This window comes from Procambarus clarkii, chromosome 57 (genome assembly GCF_040958095.1).
Source record: "Procambarus clarkii isolate CNS0578487 chromosome 57, FALCON_Pclarkii_2.0, whole genome shotgun sequence".
NCBI lineage: Eukaryota > Metazoa > Arthropoda > Malacostraca > Decapoda > Cambaridae > Procambarus > Procambarus clarkii.
Window position 1 is genome coordinate 18,057,851 of NC_091206.1, and position 18,549 is coordinate 18,076,399.

Here is an 18,549-nt window from a genome sequence, read left to right on the forward strand (position 1 = left end):
GCAATGTCTCTTTAGGAGCAATTATTCATTAAAGTCGTTCCCCTAAAATGTGTGTTAAAGTTCATCAGTGTGAATAACGGGTTATTTTTTATCTACAGGGGATAGAGGAGGTCAACTTCCTTATAATCAGAAACCTATGGAATTTAATTCTGGATTTCATCCAAGTGAATATTCCACAAGAGTGGCCCAGTTAGTAAGGTTCTGGCACACAAACTTGTTGTTTGGTACCCTGGGGTACACTACCCCATTCTATAGTTATAGTACCCTGGGGGTACACTACCCTATTCTATTGTACCCTGGGGTACACTACCCCCTTCTAGAGTGTCCTGGGGGCACTACCTACTTATATGGTACCCAGGGGGTATATTAGCTTCTGTGAGATACTCACGACATGGATAATTACTGATGAGAACCTGAAAGAATCAGTTGCGTAAATTTTAAGGTCACATAAAATGTCCACCTACTCCAAGTTGCTTAAGCTTAGATAGAAGTGTTTTGACCTTACTAGGTGCTCCAGTAATATACTAGGATGCAAATTCCATATGGTTGGCATATATCTAATAGGCTAATTTTATAGACACTATCACCAGCAAAAATAAATTTGCCCACACTGGTTAGGTTCGAAAATATCTACGAATCAACCATGTATATATATATTATATATATATTAGTATATTTTGGTAGCAGTCTTTCCTGTAGACATATATTATTAAATATGACCGAAAAAGTAAGATTAATAATTCTAACACGAATTTTCTCAATCTTTCGTACATTTCTTTTCACTGTTGGAGGTAATTCAAAAATCAATTCTCCAAAATTCATTTTTATTTCTAGTCTGACGCGACACGAGCGCGTTTCGTAAAACTTATTACATTTTCAAAGACTTTAGTTTACAAATACTCCAACTGAATAGAACTTAAACATCTCCGATTTTGTTTATATCTACATTTGAGTGAGGTGGATGGGGTGAGGTGGCATTAATAGGGTATTAATTTCATCAACACAAGACAGAACACGAAACAATGGGTATTGAAATGGAAGTGATTGTAGAAAGCCTATTGGTCCATATTTCTTGATGCTTCTATATTAGGTTAGGTTAGGTAGCCGAAAAAGTTAGGTTAGGTTAGGTTAGGTAGGTTAGGTAGTCGAAAAACAATTAATTCATGAAAACTTGGCTTATTAGGCAAATCGGGCCTTGCATAGTAGGCTGAGAAGTGCGTTCTGGCTAATAGGTACGACATATATATATATATATATATATATATATATATATATATATATATATATATGTATATATATATATATATTTATATATATATACACACACACACACACACACATACACACACACACACACACACAAACATATATATATATATATATATATATATATATATATATATATATATATATATATATATACATATACATATATATACATATATACATATAGCATATATATATATATACACACACACACACACACACACACATATATATATATATATATATATATATATATATATATATGTATATATATGTATATATATATATATATATATATATATATATATATATATATATATATATATATGTATATATATATATATAATACTTATTTTGCTCATACTTATGGAAATACAACAAAATTTAAATTGCTCGACTAAAAGATCATGACAGGTCAGTTTAGGGGTGATATATGTGACTTAAACTTGTCCTTCACTTTTCATGAGTTGGATTAGCGCCTGTGAGTGGTAATTATACTCATTTTAAGTGTCACCATTTATTATACTGTTTCCATAATAAATATATATATATATATACTACAATCACTCTAGAGAGAGAGATAGAGGGAGGGGGAAATATTTATATAACTACATCCTAACTCCTGTAAGACATAAACTTATCCTAAAATAAATATATAATTTATCTCATCCCCTACAGTAATGTCGTACTGAAATCATTTTATACTTCCTAAAAATATACAGAATTACAACTCTGCGAGAAGTACCACAGACAGGAACGCCTGTGAGGTTGGTGTGGTGGTGGTGAGACCTCAGCTTCTCCTCCGTTAGTAGCAGCAGGCCGGAGGGGGTTCCCGTGGCCTCCTTCGACCCTCACTAGAGGATTGGGCGAGAGCCGCAGTCCACATGCTCTGGCCAGTCGCAGACGGAAAGTTTTTCGTTAAACAAGAGTTCAGTCTCACAGTGGAATCTCCAGGCGATACCGCTGGAGCACTCGCAGTAGCCAGCGCAGTCGGAGGGGTCGGCCAGGTACTTCGGCGCTGTCAAATAAGCATACGTTACAAGGTGTCGACGATTGGACCTCGCTAATATTCCTTCATGCACAATAACTATCTTCAGAGCATACGAACATAGGAAACCGCAGAAAGCCTGTTCACCTGTGTTAGGAGAGTTTTGATAAACCTAGATGTCGACCCGGTGCCCGGATCGACAACCGAAGGTTATGCCATGAGATGCGAACCCGACCCGCTATGACAGTCCTCTAAAACTCACATGTCACCCTACAAAGTTCAATGAGGCTAGCCTGAAGCGTGTGACCTTTGTCCTTGGACAAAGAGACAGACAGACAGACAGACAAACAGATAGGCAAACAGACAGACGTACTTTCTAACCTACTATTTCATAGATATAGATGTACATGTTTAAATGTTGCTCTAGTAGATATATGTTGCAAGGTTGCATGAAATGAAATTCTATTGACTCTGCTCCCCACCATTCATCTCTTACTACTTTTGGGGGGCTGCCTTGGGAGGCGACCTCCGTTTAAGAGGGGGCAATAGAGCCAACCCCACCTGCCTATGTCAATCACACCCCCCTCCACCTCATGAGTCACCGTGCAAAGTCAGTCACACACCCCCCCTACCTCATGAGTCACCCTGCAAAGTCAGTCACACCCCCCCTACCTCCTGAGTCGCCCTGCAAAGTCAGTCACACACCCCCCTACCTCCTGAGTCGCCCTGCAAAGTCAGTCACACCCCCCTACCTCATGAGTCACCCTGCAAAGTCAGTCACACACCCCCCTACATCATGAGTCACCCTACAAAGTCAGTCACACACCCCTACCTCATGAGTCACCCTGCAAAGTCAGTCACACACCCCCCTACCTCATGAGTCACCCTGCAAAGTCTGTCACACCCCCCCCCATCCCTACATCATGAGTCACCCTGCAAAGTCAGTTACAAACCCCCCCATCCCTACATCATGAGTCACCCTACAAAGTGATTACGAAAATGCATGATAAATTCCGGCCCCGAGGACGTTCCACCCTGCGGAGGGCGTAACACATGCTGCTGCTGGTGTATGTTGAGCACGGCTCCCGGGGCAACATTAGATAAAACTCACGGGTGGTGTCGACTTGAGGGCATTCTGCTGAGATGGCGTTGTCGCAGGTCAACTGGTCTCGAGTCCTCGCTACACCCACCACCACACACAACACCAGCAGCGACTTCTGCAGCCGGATAATATATACTGTTGTACTGGGCCAACGGTTATGGTAATTATAAGGAGAAATCATTAAGCTTGTCTTATTACATGGCACTTGGGAGGAATAAGAACAGGGACCAAGAGCTGTGGTATGAGAATGGAGGTTTTGGTTTCTACCACAGACGTGGCCATACATTTACAGTGCTAACCACCATATATATATATAAATTTTATTCTGTCCTCCATGGACAGGGTTAGAGGTCTATTAAACATATAATTCAGTGATTTATTGAACAATCAACCACAGAAGGTGATTGTAGTGCTTTTAAAATGCTAATCTAACCTACATACATTAATACACAGATTTACGTCTGTCCTACATACATAAAATAACTTTGGACATCGGAGATCGAACTCGATCGTACTTGCAAGAAGCAGTATCCGTCACTCTGCCAACCATGCAAGTGGAGAGAAGGGCCAAGAGTGTACTATTATCAGGTAATTGAGGAAGGGTTAGAGTCATAACAGAAAAGGATGCATTGATTATTATTTCTATAAAATAAAATAAAGTTTAACAACCACTGAAGACGCAAAGGTTGACTAAATATTTGGATTTCCATGACAAAAGCTGCAGCCATTGCGTCAGTGTCAATCAATTTTAAAATATGTATCATAAGCGGCAGTGTTTTTGTAATTCGAATAATAATTCTAACTTCTCCATCGTATAGTCAAATTATCCGGGGAATAAAGATGAGATCTTACCATGGTTGGACAACTGTCGTTGAGAGACTGTGAGTGTGAGGGGCCTCAAGCAGCACTTTATTGCTTGCTGGTGTCGTCTGTCAGCCGTCACTGTTGCCATCAACAGCCTAGTCCTTTACCCAAAACTCTTTTGCACTTTCTCTAATTCAGAACACTACTACGCTTATAGTAACACAAACGTTTAATATTTCCCAGTAATATATACGTTTGGCTACAACGAAACCTGTTGTTAAAACCTGTATTAAGTTACAATTTTGGTTTACTCTCACTGTGGCCAAATATTTTAGCACATCTGCTGTGAGAAGGAAGTAATCTTTTTGGGACACTGACACAGATTTGCTGAGTTCAACGTACTTAAGATAATATATCTCCTCCCTGTGCTATTTTCTTGAGTAGGGGATTCCAAAATATTCTGGGAATAGTTGTGCTCTCTTTTAAATAATCTTAATCTAACCTATCCTAACTTAACTTACCTAAACTATCCTAACCTATGTTAACCTTAGCGTTCTTATACTAACCTAATCTAACGAAAATAATATAGAAATATGCCTTTTACATATACCGTGTTCAAGGTGTAAGTCATCACTCGGGCGTACTGTCAGGCTGTTGTCTGAGTAGGGAGCTTGAAAGAATAACTCAAGTGTTAGTTAATAATGGTTACAGCAACACAGAAATAAACGCTGCTATAAGAAGACACCTGGACCGATGGTACAATCCTGAACCTAGAATAGAAACCACAACACCTCCAAACCTCCAATCAAATTATATTACAAATCAACTACGCACAGTGAACATAAAAAAGAAAGAATAATGAAAGAAATAATCCGTAAAGGAGTAAAAAACACTACTCCTAACTAAAACATAGACCTAATCATATTCTATAAAACAAAGAAGACTACTTATCTCCTTATTAAAAACAGCCCGAAGCCGACGGAAAACCCTTTACAGCAGTCAAACGTAGCAAATATGTAGACTTACCCCCCACGAAAGATGTAGCCTTCGATCTAAGTACAAAGGTATGACGTTGACCAAGCTGACGAGGCGTTTGACCTGTCATCTTCAATCAGGTGCCCCTAAAAAGCACGTGAGACAAGCCCATGACATCACCCTAACAAGACTAACTTTAGCAGTCTCCGTGGTGTAGTGGTAAGACACTCGCCTGGCGTTCCGCGAGCGCTATGTCATGGGTTCGTATCCTGGCCGGGGAGGATTTACTGGGCGCAATTCCTTAACTGTAGCCTCTGTTTAACGCAACAGTAAAATGTGTACTTGGATGAAAAAACGATTCTTCGCGGCAGGGGATCGTATTCCAGGGACTTGCCCGAAACGCTACGCGTACTAGTGGCTGTACAAGAATGTAACAACTCTTGTATATATCTCAAAAAAAAAAAAAAAAAAAAAAAAGAGATGTTGAATAAAAACACTTGTATAATATACAAAAACCAAGATGTAAAAAGATTACAAATTCATGAAGTCATCAACATAAAAATCGAACAACCCACCATAATTATCCAAATTACGGAACTATTCACGTTACCCACCATGAGAGTGAGAACAAGACCGGAATGTGAAGATGCCAACATAGAAGACACTGCTCAACATGCCACACTCACTACACCTGATTAATCTTTGTATATGTTTCGTTCCTATTTACGTCCCCTATACTTCCCCCATTTATGCTCTATTCTTCCTTTACGATATACTCTCACCTTTTTGTTTTATGCACATGACTTTCTTAATGGTATAAATCCAATACGCCTAGCACTGTCCCTTCACTTGAAAATGAACCCATGTAGGTTCGAAACGTTGAGTAAATTTATAATAAGTGTAATATATTCTACAGTTAATTATTTATTTTTCTTCACCTCGAACAAAGATGACATTTGGAGAAATCCTCTTCCAGTTAAACCAGGATGCATGAGCACTTTTCAGAGGGATAGAAACCCTAAACAAGAAAATAATCAATACAGAATATGCAGTCATATTCAAAGAAACATGTATAAATGAAAACTTGCTGCCAATAATGGGGTATATACCCCAATATATATATATATATATATATATATATATATATATATATATATATATATATATATATATATATATATATATATATATATATATATATATATATATATATATATATATATATATATATATATATATAGGGTGTGTGTTAAAGAAGAAACAACATTTATTATTATTTTATTAAAAACTGTCTATAATAACATTTAGTAATTAAAACCCATGAAAATGACAAACATTGCATTAAATCTAATGTATGAAAAGAACTGTGTATGCCCTATCAGAGATCCTTACAGAGCACCGTGTCTTAACATTAATGAAACATATATGTGTACAGCGCTTGGAAAGCTGACCAAGAGGCATCATTAGGAACACACCCAAAACTTCACCAACAGGACTTGAGAATGGTCCAGGACGGACCGAAACGTCGTCGTCCCTTCACCTTCTATTGTGTGGTCTGGTCAACATTCTTCTGCCACGTTATTGTGACTCATCGCCTTCACCAACAGGAACAGGTGAAGCTCCTCTTCCTCCGGCAGTAGGCTACAGACAACCTCGTTAATTGATGATGGGTCGCTCTCTGCAGTCCACCAAGTTTGGCCAGCTACAGACGTTAAAAGAACCGTGATAAAGCGTTCCTTTAGGGCAGTAGAGCCTTTTAACTACGTCCCGGTAGCCAACTCCGGCCTACTCGATAAGGTTAGAAGAGGAAACTTTCAATTAACGTTTTTCATAACGTTTTGAAACTTTATGAGAATTTCCTGCCCACCTAACCTATCAGAGGACCCGTAACTTACTATTGTTGACAAAAAAAAATCCCAAATTTATTTTCATTTTCAAATAACGTCCACCTTCGGCCATACGGGCAAACGGCCAAAAGCGACGTTATTTTTAAGAGAACAGGTTGGGCTGCAGTTCCTGGGGTCCGGTAGGTAGCATAGGGCTGGTGGGTGACAAAGCCATGTTAGTTTGTCAAGTACAGATTTTTCGTATGTATTAATGGTTATACACATACAAATACAAGTATTACGATATTAGTGAGCATTACCACTCCTCGTACTAGACTCTAGTCAGTGGGATGCCTTCACAGCTCCAGCGTCTACACCAGTACTAACGAAAGTAATTACGAAAAAAAAGGCCCCAAGCCGGGAAGATAATGCTGCACTGAGTTCTAAGGAATGAGCGCAAACATTCCAGCTGGCACAGCCGTATGGTGAAGAGGACCACAGAAGCTATACTTTAAGGCAGGACCAATTATAAGACTCCCTACATCACAGCCGTGAGTGCCCCCATGAAGATCACTTTCAGCAGTTTCCATCTCTGCAAATGCCTATGTCCCCACCAACAGATAATCTGTATTACAGTGGCTTCTTACCCCACTGCTCCTGTTCCTCGTAAAAGCAAGTGTATTAGTGGAAAAGGTGTAGTAACGACAGATTTCCCAGTGTATAATGTGGAAGCTCCAATAGAAGGCATGCAAAACAAAATTAATTTAATGGCATCATCAAGAAAGGTCTAGCAGAGCCCAGTGCCTACCAGAGAGAGAATCTTCAGTTTCTGTGTAACCTTGGCCATTGAGCTTTCCGCCCAGGATGCATCTGGGAGAATGGCAAGCATCTGGCGTATGACTGTATGCGTATCTGACCTATGCCTGCATCTGCAGGGGTTGGTCAGGCAGATGGCGACGTAACCACAGCTAGACTCCTCTGGACTCCTGTTTCCTGCTGCAGCACCACCCAGGGGTAATATTATGGTGTACCACAGCTGGAGGCCAGCGGAGACCTCGGGACCTATAGAGGATTCAGTTGAGTTCCAGTTGCATTGCTTTTTGAGCAAGTCGTGGCCGAGTTGGTTAAGACGTGTGCTTGGGATTACCCCAGTGTGAAGGTTCGAATCCTCAACATGGCCTCTACTGATTTGCTCACTAAAATAAAAATAATAAAAGATAATAATTTTTATATCAATAATAGGAAAAACAATTTCAATTATTAATTAAATTGATCCAACTAAATCAACCAAAGGTGCTGGGTGGAGAAGCAGTTATTGGGCTCTCATTACCCCTGTCGTTCCGTGTATACAATCCTGTATGTGTGTATACTTCACGATGTATCTTATATGCATCCCTGCCTGTATACCTCACAATTGGTCATGTATCAATGAGTGTGAACGTCACTATGCACTACACAAACAATCCTGTGTTTACATACTTCGCGATTCCTTATGTATTCAATTCGATGTGTATATTTCAAGATAAAACATGTGTTTAACCTTGCTTGTATATACTTCCGAACATACAGGCTCCACGATATACAATAAAATACAACGCTGCGAGCATACTTTACGATACATCATGAATACCAGCCTGTAAGTATACTTCACTATTCATTATGTGTACAACACAGCATGTACAATTCACAATGCAGCATGTATACAGCCACTGCGATACAGGTTGTATCACAGCCTGAGTAAGCTGTGACACAGCCTTAGTGAGTTGTGTCACATCCCTGAATAAGCTTCGTCACAGCCTGAATAAGCTGCGTCAGAGCCTACGTTAGCTTCGTCACAGCCTACGTCTGATTCGTCACAGCCTACGTAAGCTGCTTCACAGCCTGTGTAAACTTTATCACAGCCTCAAGACGATCGGACAGCAACAACCACTGTCACACCCCCGTCTCAAACTGATCGCCATGAGACAGACGACGGCGTTCCCAGGACGGGCACGTCTTAAGCGATACCACTGCCGGCTCCCGTCACCCACAACACCTGTCTCTCTCTCACCTCCAAGAAAAAAATGTCATCAGTTCTTTTCTAATGAGTTTATGTTCGCGGCCTCGGGGTTTGTGTTCGCGGCCTCGGGGTTTGTGTTCGCGGCCTCGGGGTATGTGTTCGCGGCCTCGGGGTTTGTGTTCGCGGCCTCGGGGTTTGTGTTCGCGGCCTCGGGGTTTTTGATCACGAATCAACAGTTGCATCTGTGGTTTTGTATGTGGATGTTATATTAGGACATTTTGTGGTGTATGCTTACGATACAGTTTGTTCTATTGTGGTGTATGCGTACGATACAGTAGGTTCTTTTGTGGTGTATGCTTACAATACAGTAGGTTCTTTTGTGGTGTATGCTTACGATACAGTTGGTTCTTTTGTAATGTATGCTTACGATAAGTAGGTTTTTTTTGTGATGTATGCTTACGATACAGTAGGTTCTTTTGTGATGTATGCGTACGATACAGTAGGTTCTTTTGTGGTGTATGCTTACGATACAGTAGGTTCTTTTGTGGTGTATGTTTATGATACAGTAGGTTTTTTGTGGTGAATGCTTACGATACAGTAGGTTCTTCTGTGGTGTATGTTTATGATACAGTAGGTTTTTTGTGGTGTATGCTTACGATACAGTAGCTTCAATTTCGGTGAATCATGGACTCATTCCTAGAGGAGAAACTCTTAGCTAGTCTCTTTAATTTTTGTAGGAGAAAAGAGAATTTCGTGAGCTTCTATATTGAACAGCACTTCGTCTACGCTCAATGTTCATATCACACATCTCTAAATGCTATATAACCACATACTGCAAATACAAATAATTTCCAACAGATCTAAGACACCGAACCTAACCTAACCTAACCTAACCTAACCTAACCTAACCTAACCTAACCTAACCTAACCTATCTCGTGATAGGTTTGATCTCGTGAAAGGTTTTCCATATACCACGACGGCCACAGTGTAGACGAGCATATCACACAAATATGCGTTGGGGGACTGTTGCAGCTTGAACGAGTATATCTTGACAGTGGGTTGAACGAGTATACCTTGACAGAGGGGTTGAAATGTGGTGTTTCAAAGTGAATGAGGAGCTACAGGACATCATAATTACAGCTGTTCTCTGTAGTTACCGCTGTACCACCTCCCTTACCAAGCAACGTCGTAATCTTCCTTACCCTCCAGCAGATAGAGGTCATCTTTGATATCGTGTAATCGTTTATCTGTACCATGTAATCTGCCAGATGGTTACTCTATATTCCACGAGTCCTATGGAGGTTCGTGGAATAATTGCACAACCCGAAATGTTTGATAAATTATATTTAATTATATATTCATAATTTTGTACTAAATTGATTGAGAAATAATGAGAGTAATGCGTTTTAGAGTTGCATGTGTTTTCTTAATAAAAGAAAAATAGCCGGGCAATAGAAGTTTTACATTAAATTACTTTGATCTTACTTTGTTACTTAAGAAATCAAAAATTTCCTTTGGTAATAAACAAAATGTAATATATAAGATATAGTGTATATACACATACTTTTATTTAGAAAACTTGAAGAATGCAAATGTATTTGATTGAAAGCCACACCAAAACACACATAACAGTGGAGTTTAAGACCCTGCATGATGATTGTTTGATTGTTGCCGCCGGAAGCGGCTAATTTATTGTGCACCCCATACTCATCCTGTGAGCGGTAGCGCAAAAAAGTATTACAGAAGGTACAAAAAGGTCTTTATCAGACCTCAACGGAGATTATTTCATTAACAATTACATTTACAATTACCTCCATCCTACACATCTAATAATTATAATGTAAACTAGTTACAGAGAATGTTGCATTTTAATAGCTATGTATTTACAGTTAATCATTATACACTAATTGTAGGTCCCGATATGAAGCAGCTCTTGTCCGGAATATCATGAGAACGAGCACACATGGGCCACGCTTTTCTTCTGAAAAAAATGTATTTATATGTATACTGTAATGGTTGCAGGTAAATACCAAGAAGAGAGTCGACTGTAAACAACAGATGACATTTCATCTGTAAGAGTTTTATTGGTAGTTCGGTTCCTGAGCCGAACCGAACTACCTTCTAACGTTTCTAACGTTAGAAGGTAGCTCGTAGGTAGGTAAAATGTGCTTGTAACGACCACTGTCCATAGCAGGACTTTGAGATATATAATAAATGATGAAAATAAAATCAATTAAGAGCTTTAACTTACAAGCGAAGGTTCATCTACTATTAAAGGAAACTGTGTGTTCTTCCCTACCAAGGAGGGACAGGTTAATGAATGATCAAGTAGCAAGACTATGTCTGAGAGAGATTGAAGCCGGGCGGAAAATGACAATGAAACGTGCGAAAAAGACCGAAAAGTTTCAGGTCTTTAAAATTGAATTTGAAAAACTCACAGATTCTAAGAAAATATGAACATTAAGAGGAAAGCAAAGGGAGTTTGTTCCTGTAGAGGCTGTATATTTCTTCAAACCGACGCTTGGAAGGAACCTAGGAGGCAGTGAGCATTCCTTCTCTGATTCGCCACGCTGCGGCGCTGGAAAAGGAAGCTCACTTCTCTAGGGCCTCTTGTTGCTTCGATGAGACTGGAACCCAGATCCGTGGGAAACCTCCTTTGCACTCTCTCCCAAATGGACCAAGGGTCTCTAATCCTAGAGTAACAAAGTTGAACTAAAAAATTATTTCACTCAACGAGACATAGCCTAAAGGTGCTACTAGAGAAGTTAAAAAGCTACTGGCGGAGCTGGATGGAATAAAGGCAGTAGGGCCTTCTGAATGAGGTATAAAACATATGTCAGACCTTTGCTCGATTATGCATCTCCGGTTTAGAATCCTCACTTTTGTAACACAAATTAAAACAAGGAAAAGCACAGATGTTGACCAGACCACACACTAGAAGTTGAAGGGACGACGACGTTTCGGTCCGTCCTGGACCATTCTCAAGTCGATTGTCTGGTCAACATACTTCAGCCACGTTATTGTGACTCATCGCCTGCAAAAGCACAGATATATAAAACAAGAATTGCCCAAGTATGAGAAGAATGGACAGGCTCCACACTTGAAACTCCACAAAAGAAACTCCACACTTGAGAGGAGGAGTGGCAGGTGGACATGATAACGACATATATAATATAAACATCGTTTAGACACTTTAATCAGGGACTCCTTCAAGGCAATCTATACAACATTTGTTAGACCAATACTGGAATATGCATCGCCGGCGAGGAATCAGTCCCTGGTAACGCATAGAGCCAAAACGGAAAAGTACAAAGGTTTGGAGCAAGATTGGCGCCAGAACTTAGCCGGTTAAGCTACGATTTGCTTCCCCTATCATTTGGACGGTCGGGGATTGAACGCCGACCTGCATGCATGAAGTGGCCCAAGTGGTTGGGCACCATTCCTTTCCCCCCGTCCCATCCCAAATCCTTTTCCTGACCCCTTCCCAGTGCTTTATAGTCGTAATGGCTTTGCGCTTTCCCTGATACTTCCCTTGTTCCCCTATCAATGTAACTTCTTTATTGAACAATTTATCTTATATTTGTACGTTCATAATTACTTTTTATTTAATTATTTTAATTAAACAAATCATATTATTTCTAGGCTGTGTATGTTAGATGTTTAAGAGCTTTCTGTCCCTTGTACATATAAGCAACTTATGTGTTTGGACTGAGTATACCAGACTCTGAGTATACCAGACTCTGAGTATACCAAACTCTGAGTACTCACCTAATTCTGCTTGCGGGGGGTTGAGCTTTGGCTCTTTGGTCCCGCCTAAGCGGTCCTGCCTGGTCTTCTTTGGTCCCGCCTGGTCCTGAGTATACCAGACTCTGAGTATACCAGACTCTGAGTATACCCGAGAGAGACGATGAAGCTTTTTTTGTTGTTAGTGATGCCCAAAGTGCCTTAAGTATAGGTCATACACTTGAAATAGTTGGATAAATTTAATTTCTTTAAGCTCATGTTTATAAATAAATGCTAATTGGTAAAATGCATAGAACACCAGAAGAAATGTTTATCCCCCATCCTTGGCCTGCTAGCTTCGAGCTCTCTCAGAAATCTGTACATCAGTTGATTGACGGTTGAGAGGCGGGACTAAAGAGCCAGAGCTCAACCCCCGCAAACACAACTAGGTGAGTTTTCTTTGACTTCCTGTGATAGCAATCAATCCCAGACGATAAATATCACAAACAGTGCCACGGAAATCATCCGTTGCTCCTGTTGTCCACAAACGGACACGCCCTCACCACCCCCTCTGCTGTTGTTGCTGACGACCAACCGGAACTCGAGACACTTATATCGTGAAACAATGAATCAAGCTGCGTATAGTTCTTGGTCTTCAGGCGAGGGTCATTAGAACGTGGTGGAACGAAATATACGTCTTTACAGGGATATATATATGTATATATATATATATATATATATATATATATATATATATATATATATATATATATATATATATATATATATATATATATATATATATATATATATATATATATATACACAACAGGCAGTGTATGCCCAGGCTTCTCTGTGTATATACACTGGAAGTTTTCTTTAGTCCTAAACTGTGTTCTAGATTAAGATATACTTTCTGATTGGCCTGAATGCTATTGTGGTGCCATAAGAATCCCCCTTCGGTCGGCGAGGCTGTCAGCCAGACCCTAAAACCAAGACATTGTAGCTGTCAGTCGCTACATGGAGTCCCAGTGCTGAGCGTTGGGTTTTCCCTCATTTCGTTCAGTTCCTCGCAGGCTTGCCCAACCACTTGGGCTGGACGGTAGAGCGACGCTTCATGCAGGTCGGCGTTCAATCCCCGACCGGCCCAAGTGGTTGGGCACCATTCCTTTCCCCGTCCCATTCCAAAATCTATATCCTGACCCCCTCCCAGTGCTATATAGTCATAATGGCTTAGCGCTTTTTCTTCATAACGCCCTCCAACTCTCACCATTAACACCAATCACCTTGTTTAGCCTTACAGTCCAGCAATCTACAGTCATCTTACTAATACGGCTGTGAAGTAGCCTGGGTTCTTCTTTATTTTTGAAGGCTATGTCGTTTATGTACTGATTCTATGCCTCTATGCTCATTTTGCTGTGTATTTATTTTGAAATGTTTTTTTTCCTGCTTTTCCCCGAGCGCGCGTGCGTTTGTGTATCTATGTGTGTCCGGTTTAGAAAGTTGAAAAGTCACTCAAAATCATATGCTGAGCCAAAATATATTTATTGAAAGTCTGTGAATATTTCGATAGCGTCCAGACTATTTGTCACAGACGGATTTATCCTAACTCGGCAAGAAGAAAATTGACACATAAATTATCCACACTTGATCGTTTGACTGACAGCGTAGCAAAGGTGAGGTATGCAAAGGTTAATAAGCATAGACGGCCGCTAAGGTGTTAGGGCGATGTTCCTGAAAAAAATAGAGTGCGCAGGTGTGTGTGTGTGTGTGTGTGTGTGTGTGTGTGTGTGTGTGTGTGTGTGTGTGTGTGTGTGTGTTTGTGTGTGTGTGTGTGTTTAAGTTGTTGTTCCAGGCTACAGCGGTCCAGAAATAATGGCGAGACAGGCAAAGTTTGTCCCCTTGTCTAGCGGCATTCTTCTACCAGCCACCACTCAAGAAACAAGGTTTCATCCTACCTTAGTGTTCTACTGTCCCCTTAAGAGACAAACTCGGCCCATCCTACCCTGGTGCTCCACTCCCTCACTCAGGCACAAGCAGGGGACCCATCCGTCCCCAGTATTCCATTCTCCACTGTAGACACAAGGTTGGTTCCTCTCTCTGAAAGATTTTGCATCCTCATTACGTGTAATAATGCTGTAGCCTCGCCTATGTTGATACTGTGTTTGGTGCATTACATTTCTTGCCAAACTTGATTGTAACTCTTCAGAGGCGGCGTATCGAGATGACCCGCGTCTGCAGAAGTGTGGATACCGTCCGGGGGTTAGGTTGCTGGATCCTCACAGACATCACAGCGATGGTGGTGGTCAGCGTTCTGTACTGCCTGGCTCCATCTACCTCCGGCTTCTCGTACACTTATGTCTTAAGTGGGGTAAGATTTTCTCCACTAAAGTTGCTTAATAATTTTAGCCTAAATGTATTAATGTTAACTAATTGTGTTAATATTTATAAAAAAACTAATAATGCCTACGTAAACGTACTCACCCTCATGTGCCTTATATATAGGTATGATAAGCTGAAACTCTCTCACCTGTGCTAGTAGACTTTGAATGATTACTATTATTATTAACACCTGTATTGACAAAAATTAATTAAAATTTTGCCTAATCTGAGGAATTCAATTAGGTTTTATTAGAGTGCTGGTATTCACTGTCACTCAGAACACAGGATCATACACAAGACAATAGGTCGTGAATGATGCACCAATTCACTAATGACATGGCCATGTACGACCTGCATGCCTACCTGTCTCTACCTGGCAGGTGGCTCCGAGGTTCCCGGCAGACCTGGACTCCTGCCTCCTGCTGGAGCAGGATTTTGGACCTTCCTCAAGCGTCCGATGTGGAGCTGCCTGCATCGCCACCCCCGACTGTGCTCTCTTCTGTGTTAATGGTGGGTTGGTGGTGTAATGGTTGGTGGTGGGTGAAGGTGGTTGGTCGTGTGGTTGGTGGGGGTGATGGTGATGATGGTGGTATGTGAAAGGAAGAGAGTACAGTGTGTAGCTTATTCATATGTCTTCCCTGGTCGCCCCTGTAGGTACAGTGTGTAGTTTGTTCCAAGCTCGCGTGACCGCTCAGTGGGCGGGAAGCCACGATCTCAACGCTAAGACTTTCCACAAGTGCTTCACCGCTTTGTTCAGCAAGGGAGACATTGCGACCGCCGTGCCTTCCAGTTCGACCTCCACGGCCAACGGTTCCATGCCTTCGCTGGCGGTCGATGGCTACTTCTGCTCGTCTCAAGCTCACTGTTTTGTAACTAACAACATCTCAACCCCCTGGTGGCAGGTCAAGTATAATCTTAGTCAGACCGTTAGTCGGGTGATTATCCAGCAAGATCCCAAGACTCTCCTGTCTATGGAAGTGCGCATTGGAAATGCATTGAATTCCAACTTAAACTCAAAGTTTAATGCCTCCTCCTCTTCTCCCAACGGCCTGTTTACTTTCAACATTCCTGCATCGACAGGAGGCAAGATCATTACTATCGTTGGTAAACCTGGAGTTATGACCCTTTGTCTCGTCCAGATTATACAATAGCCAAAAAAAGTATTGGGGAAGATGTCTTCTTTCATCAGTAGATACAACATTACCATCAATATCTGTTGCAACAGCTGGTCAGTAGGTCAGTGGAGGAGTATTAAACGGTATTGAGTCGGCTTGCATAACGCACTGAACAACACCCAATGAAGATTTACGTTAATTGTTCCATATGTTTAATGAATCTATACGTTGTTATAGATTCAGCTACTCGGAACAAGTTCCAAGTAGCACGGGCTATAGTGAGCCCGTAATTTATTGGCATCCATTCTCAATTATGATGACCTACACTGTGCTCAATAATGTAGAAGGTGGCAGCACTAAGGAATTGTTCCTTAGTGCCCTCTTAGATTCAACGAATGACCTACAAATAAAGCGATTTTGATCTCCCAATAAAGCTAACAAATCTAATGGATATTTATGCCGTCTTAGTACACATTCTATTTGGCTTGATATATTATTAATTACTATTATTTGCATACATTTAGTGTATAATACAATTAAATTAACTATGTGGTGTTTTGTACTAGCTAGCCTCCAATATGTATCAAATGAGGTTAATAAACATTGCTATATAACTATTGATATAAAACAAAAATTATTTTTGTGATTTATTTTCAGCAGCTTTAGCAATATACTATGTTATACATATCACATATAATATATATATATATATATAATATACACACGGAGAGGAGCACCACGCCTCTCGGCCTATGTATACTTGAAGGGTTATTTCAGTTCTGAACTATATCCATGACTAAAATAATAATTCAATATATATATACTCCGAGACGTGGTATACACGCCGCTCGGTTATAAGAATTCCTGTGGGAATTTGCACTACCTGCTAATGTAAACCGGACCCAATGAGAACTGTGTCAGTCAAATTATTCACACGCTCCTTGCCCCCCCCTCCGTCCCTTCCCAACCCACCAAACACCCCGAAACTACGACGTTGGTACAACGTTCGAACAAGTTTTAACACCTTTTAATCAGTTATAACAATCAATATAGCAAGTTGTAACAAACGTTCTAATACGTCATAAACACGTTAAGCCAAGATGTAACAACTTTATTACAAGTTGTAACAAGCGGAAAATAGACAGTTACGGTTTGTGTTTCCAGGGTTAAATCCTTATCTTGATCCCTTCCCAGTGCTATATAGTCGTAATGGCTTGGCGCTCTCCCCTGAGAGTTTCCTTCCTTCCTTCCTTCCTTCCTTCCTTCCTTCCTTCCTTCCTTCCTTCCTTCCTTCCTTCCTTCCTTCCTTCCGTCAGTATATGATGGCATGCGAAAAAGATACGTGAATTTTGAGACAGCACTATAACAAATGTTCAAGAAATGCGTAAATATTTCATTCAAAATGCTCTGACAGCTGAGTGGACAGCACTTCGGATTCGTAGTCCTGAGGTTCCGGGCTCGATCCCCAGGGGAGGTGAAAACAAGTCGGCAGAGTTTCTTTCATCCTGATGTCCCTGTTCACCTAGCAGTAAATAGGTACCTGGGAGTTAAACAGCTGCTTCCTGGGGATGTGTAACAAAAAGGAGGCCTGGTCGAGGACCGGGCCGCGGGGACGCTAAGCCCCCGAAATCACCTCAAGATACCGGAAATTGTAGTCAATTATTTCCAATTTGCTAACAGTAGATAATAAATGAGGTTGATTGTATCCCTTCCACCACCGCCCACTGCTTGGGTGTGAGGGTTGGGGGGGGGGGGGGGGCGCGTATAATGAGCAAATCAATCATGAAACTTACGGGCTATTCATGCCCATGCCACCTCTTGGGTGGCTTAATCTTTATCAATCAATCATTAAACTAGCTCACACACATGCTTAGTTTAGAGGCTGTACTTGTGGTCATTCTCAACCCCACTGTTGATATTATAATTCACTAAAACCAGTGTAACTAGCTTAGCTAAATGAATTTTGGAGTTGTGTTCCTTCAACCCGTCCTCACACCAAGTTCCTTCTATCCAGCAGCGGTCGACCCCAAAGAGGCATTCAGCAATTTTTACATGCTGTTCATTCAAAACGGAAATTTTCTCAACTATAAATTAATTAACATTAGCATATTGTGCATATATAGGTATAGATTAGATTAGGTAGGTGTTTAGGATCTGTTGGCGATTATTTGTATTTGTAGTACGTGGGTGTGAAGCATTTACAGCGTTGTGGTTCGAACAAAACTTGTCAGCGAAGCATTTGTTTCGGAAGTGTTCGAACGTCATCAGTTGTGAGTTGAGTGTAAACCGTTTTTCATTAATAAACAGGGGGTTTGGCGGGTGGAAGGAATGGACCTGGGCCTTTGTTTATGAGGATGAGTTGATTCCT

General features: G+C 40.8%; 1 protein-coding gene and 1 long non-coding RNA gene across 2 annotated transcripts; one reads left to right on the top strand and one right to left on the bottom strand.

Moving 5' to 3' along the window:
• Positions 1–1,763: 1,763 nt before the first annotated feature.
• On the bottom strand, positions 1,764–4,260 carry LOC123744986 (uncharacterized). Its single transcript, XR_006771277.2, has 3 exons — positions 4,209–4,260; positions 3,366–3,471; positions 1,764–2,284 (listed from the first exon to the last, which is right to left on the bottom strand). It is a non-coding gene; the product is annotated as an uncharacterized lncRNA (long non-coding RNA).
• On the top strand, positions 3,406–16,645 carry LOC123744985 (uncharacterized). The gene is made up of 4 exons (XM_045725219.2): positions 3,406–3,516; positions 14,894–15,055; positions 15,447–15,576; positions 15,721–16,645. Exons 1-4 carry the CDS (start codon positions 3,514–3,516, stop codon positions 16,215–16,217), a joined length of 792 nt encoding a protein of 263 aa, XP_045581175.2. The 5' UTR covers positions 3,406–3,513; the 3' UTR covers positions 16,218–16,645.
• Positions 16,646–18,549: the final 1,904 nt, after the last annotated feature.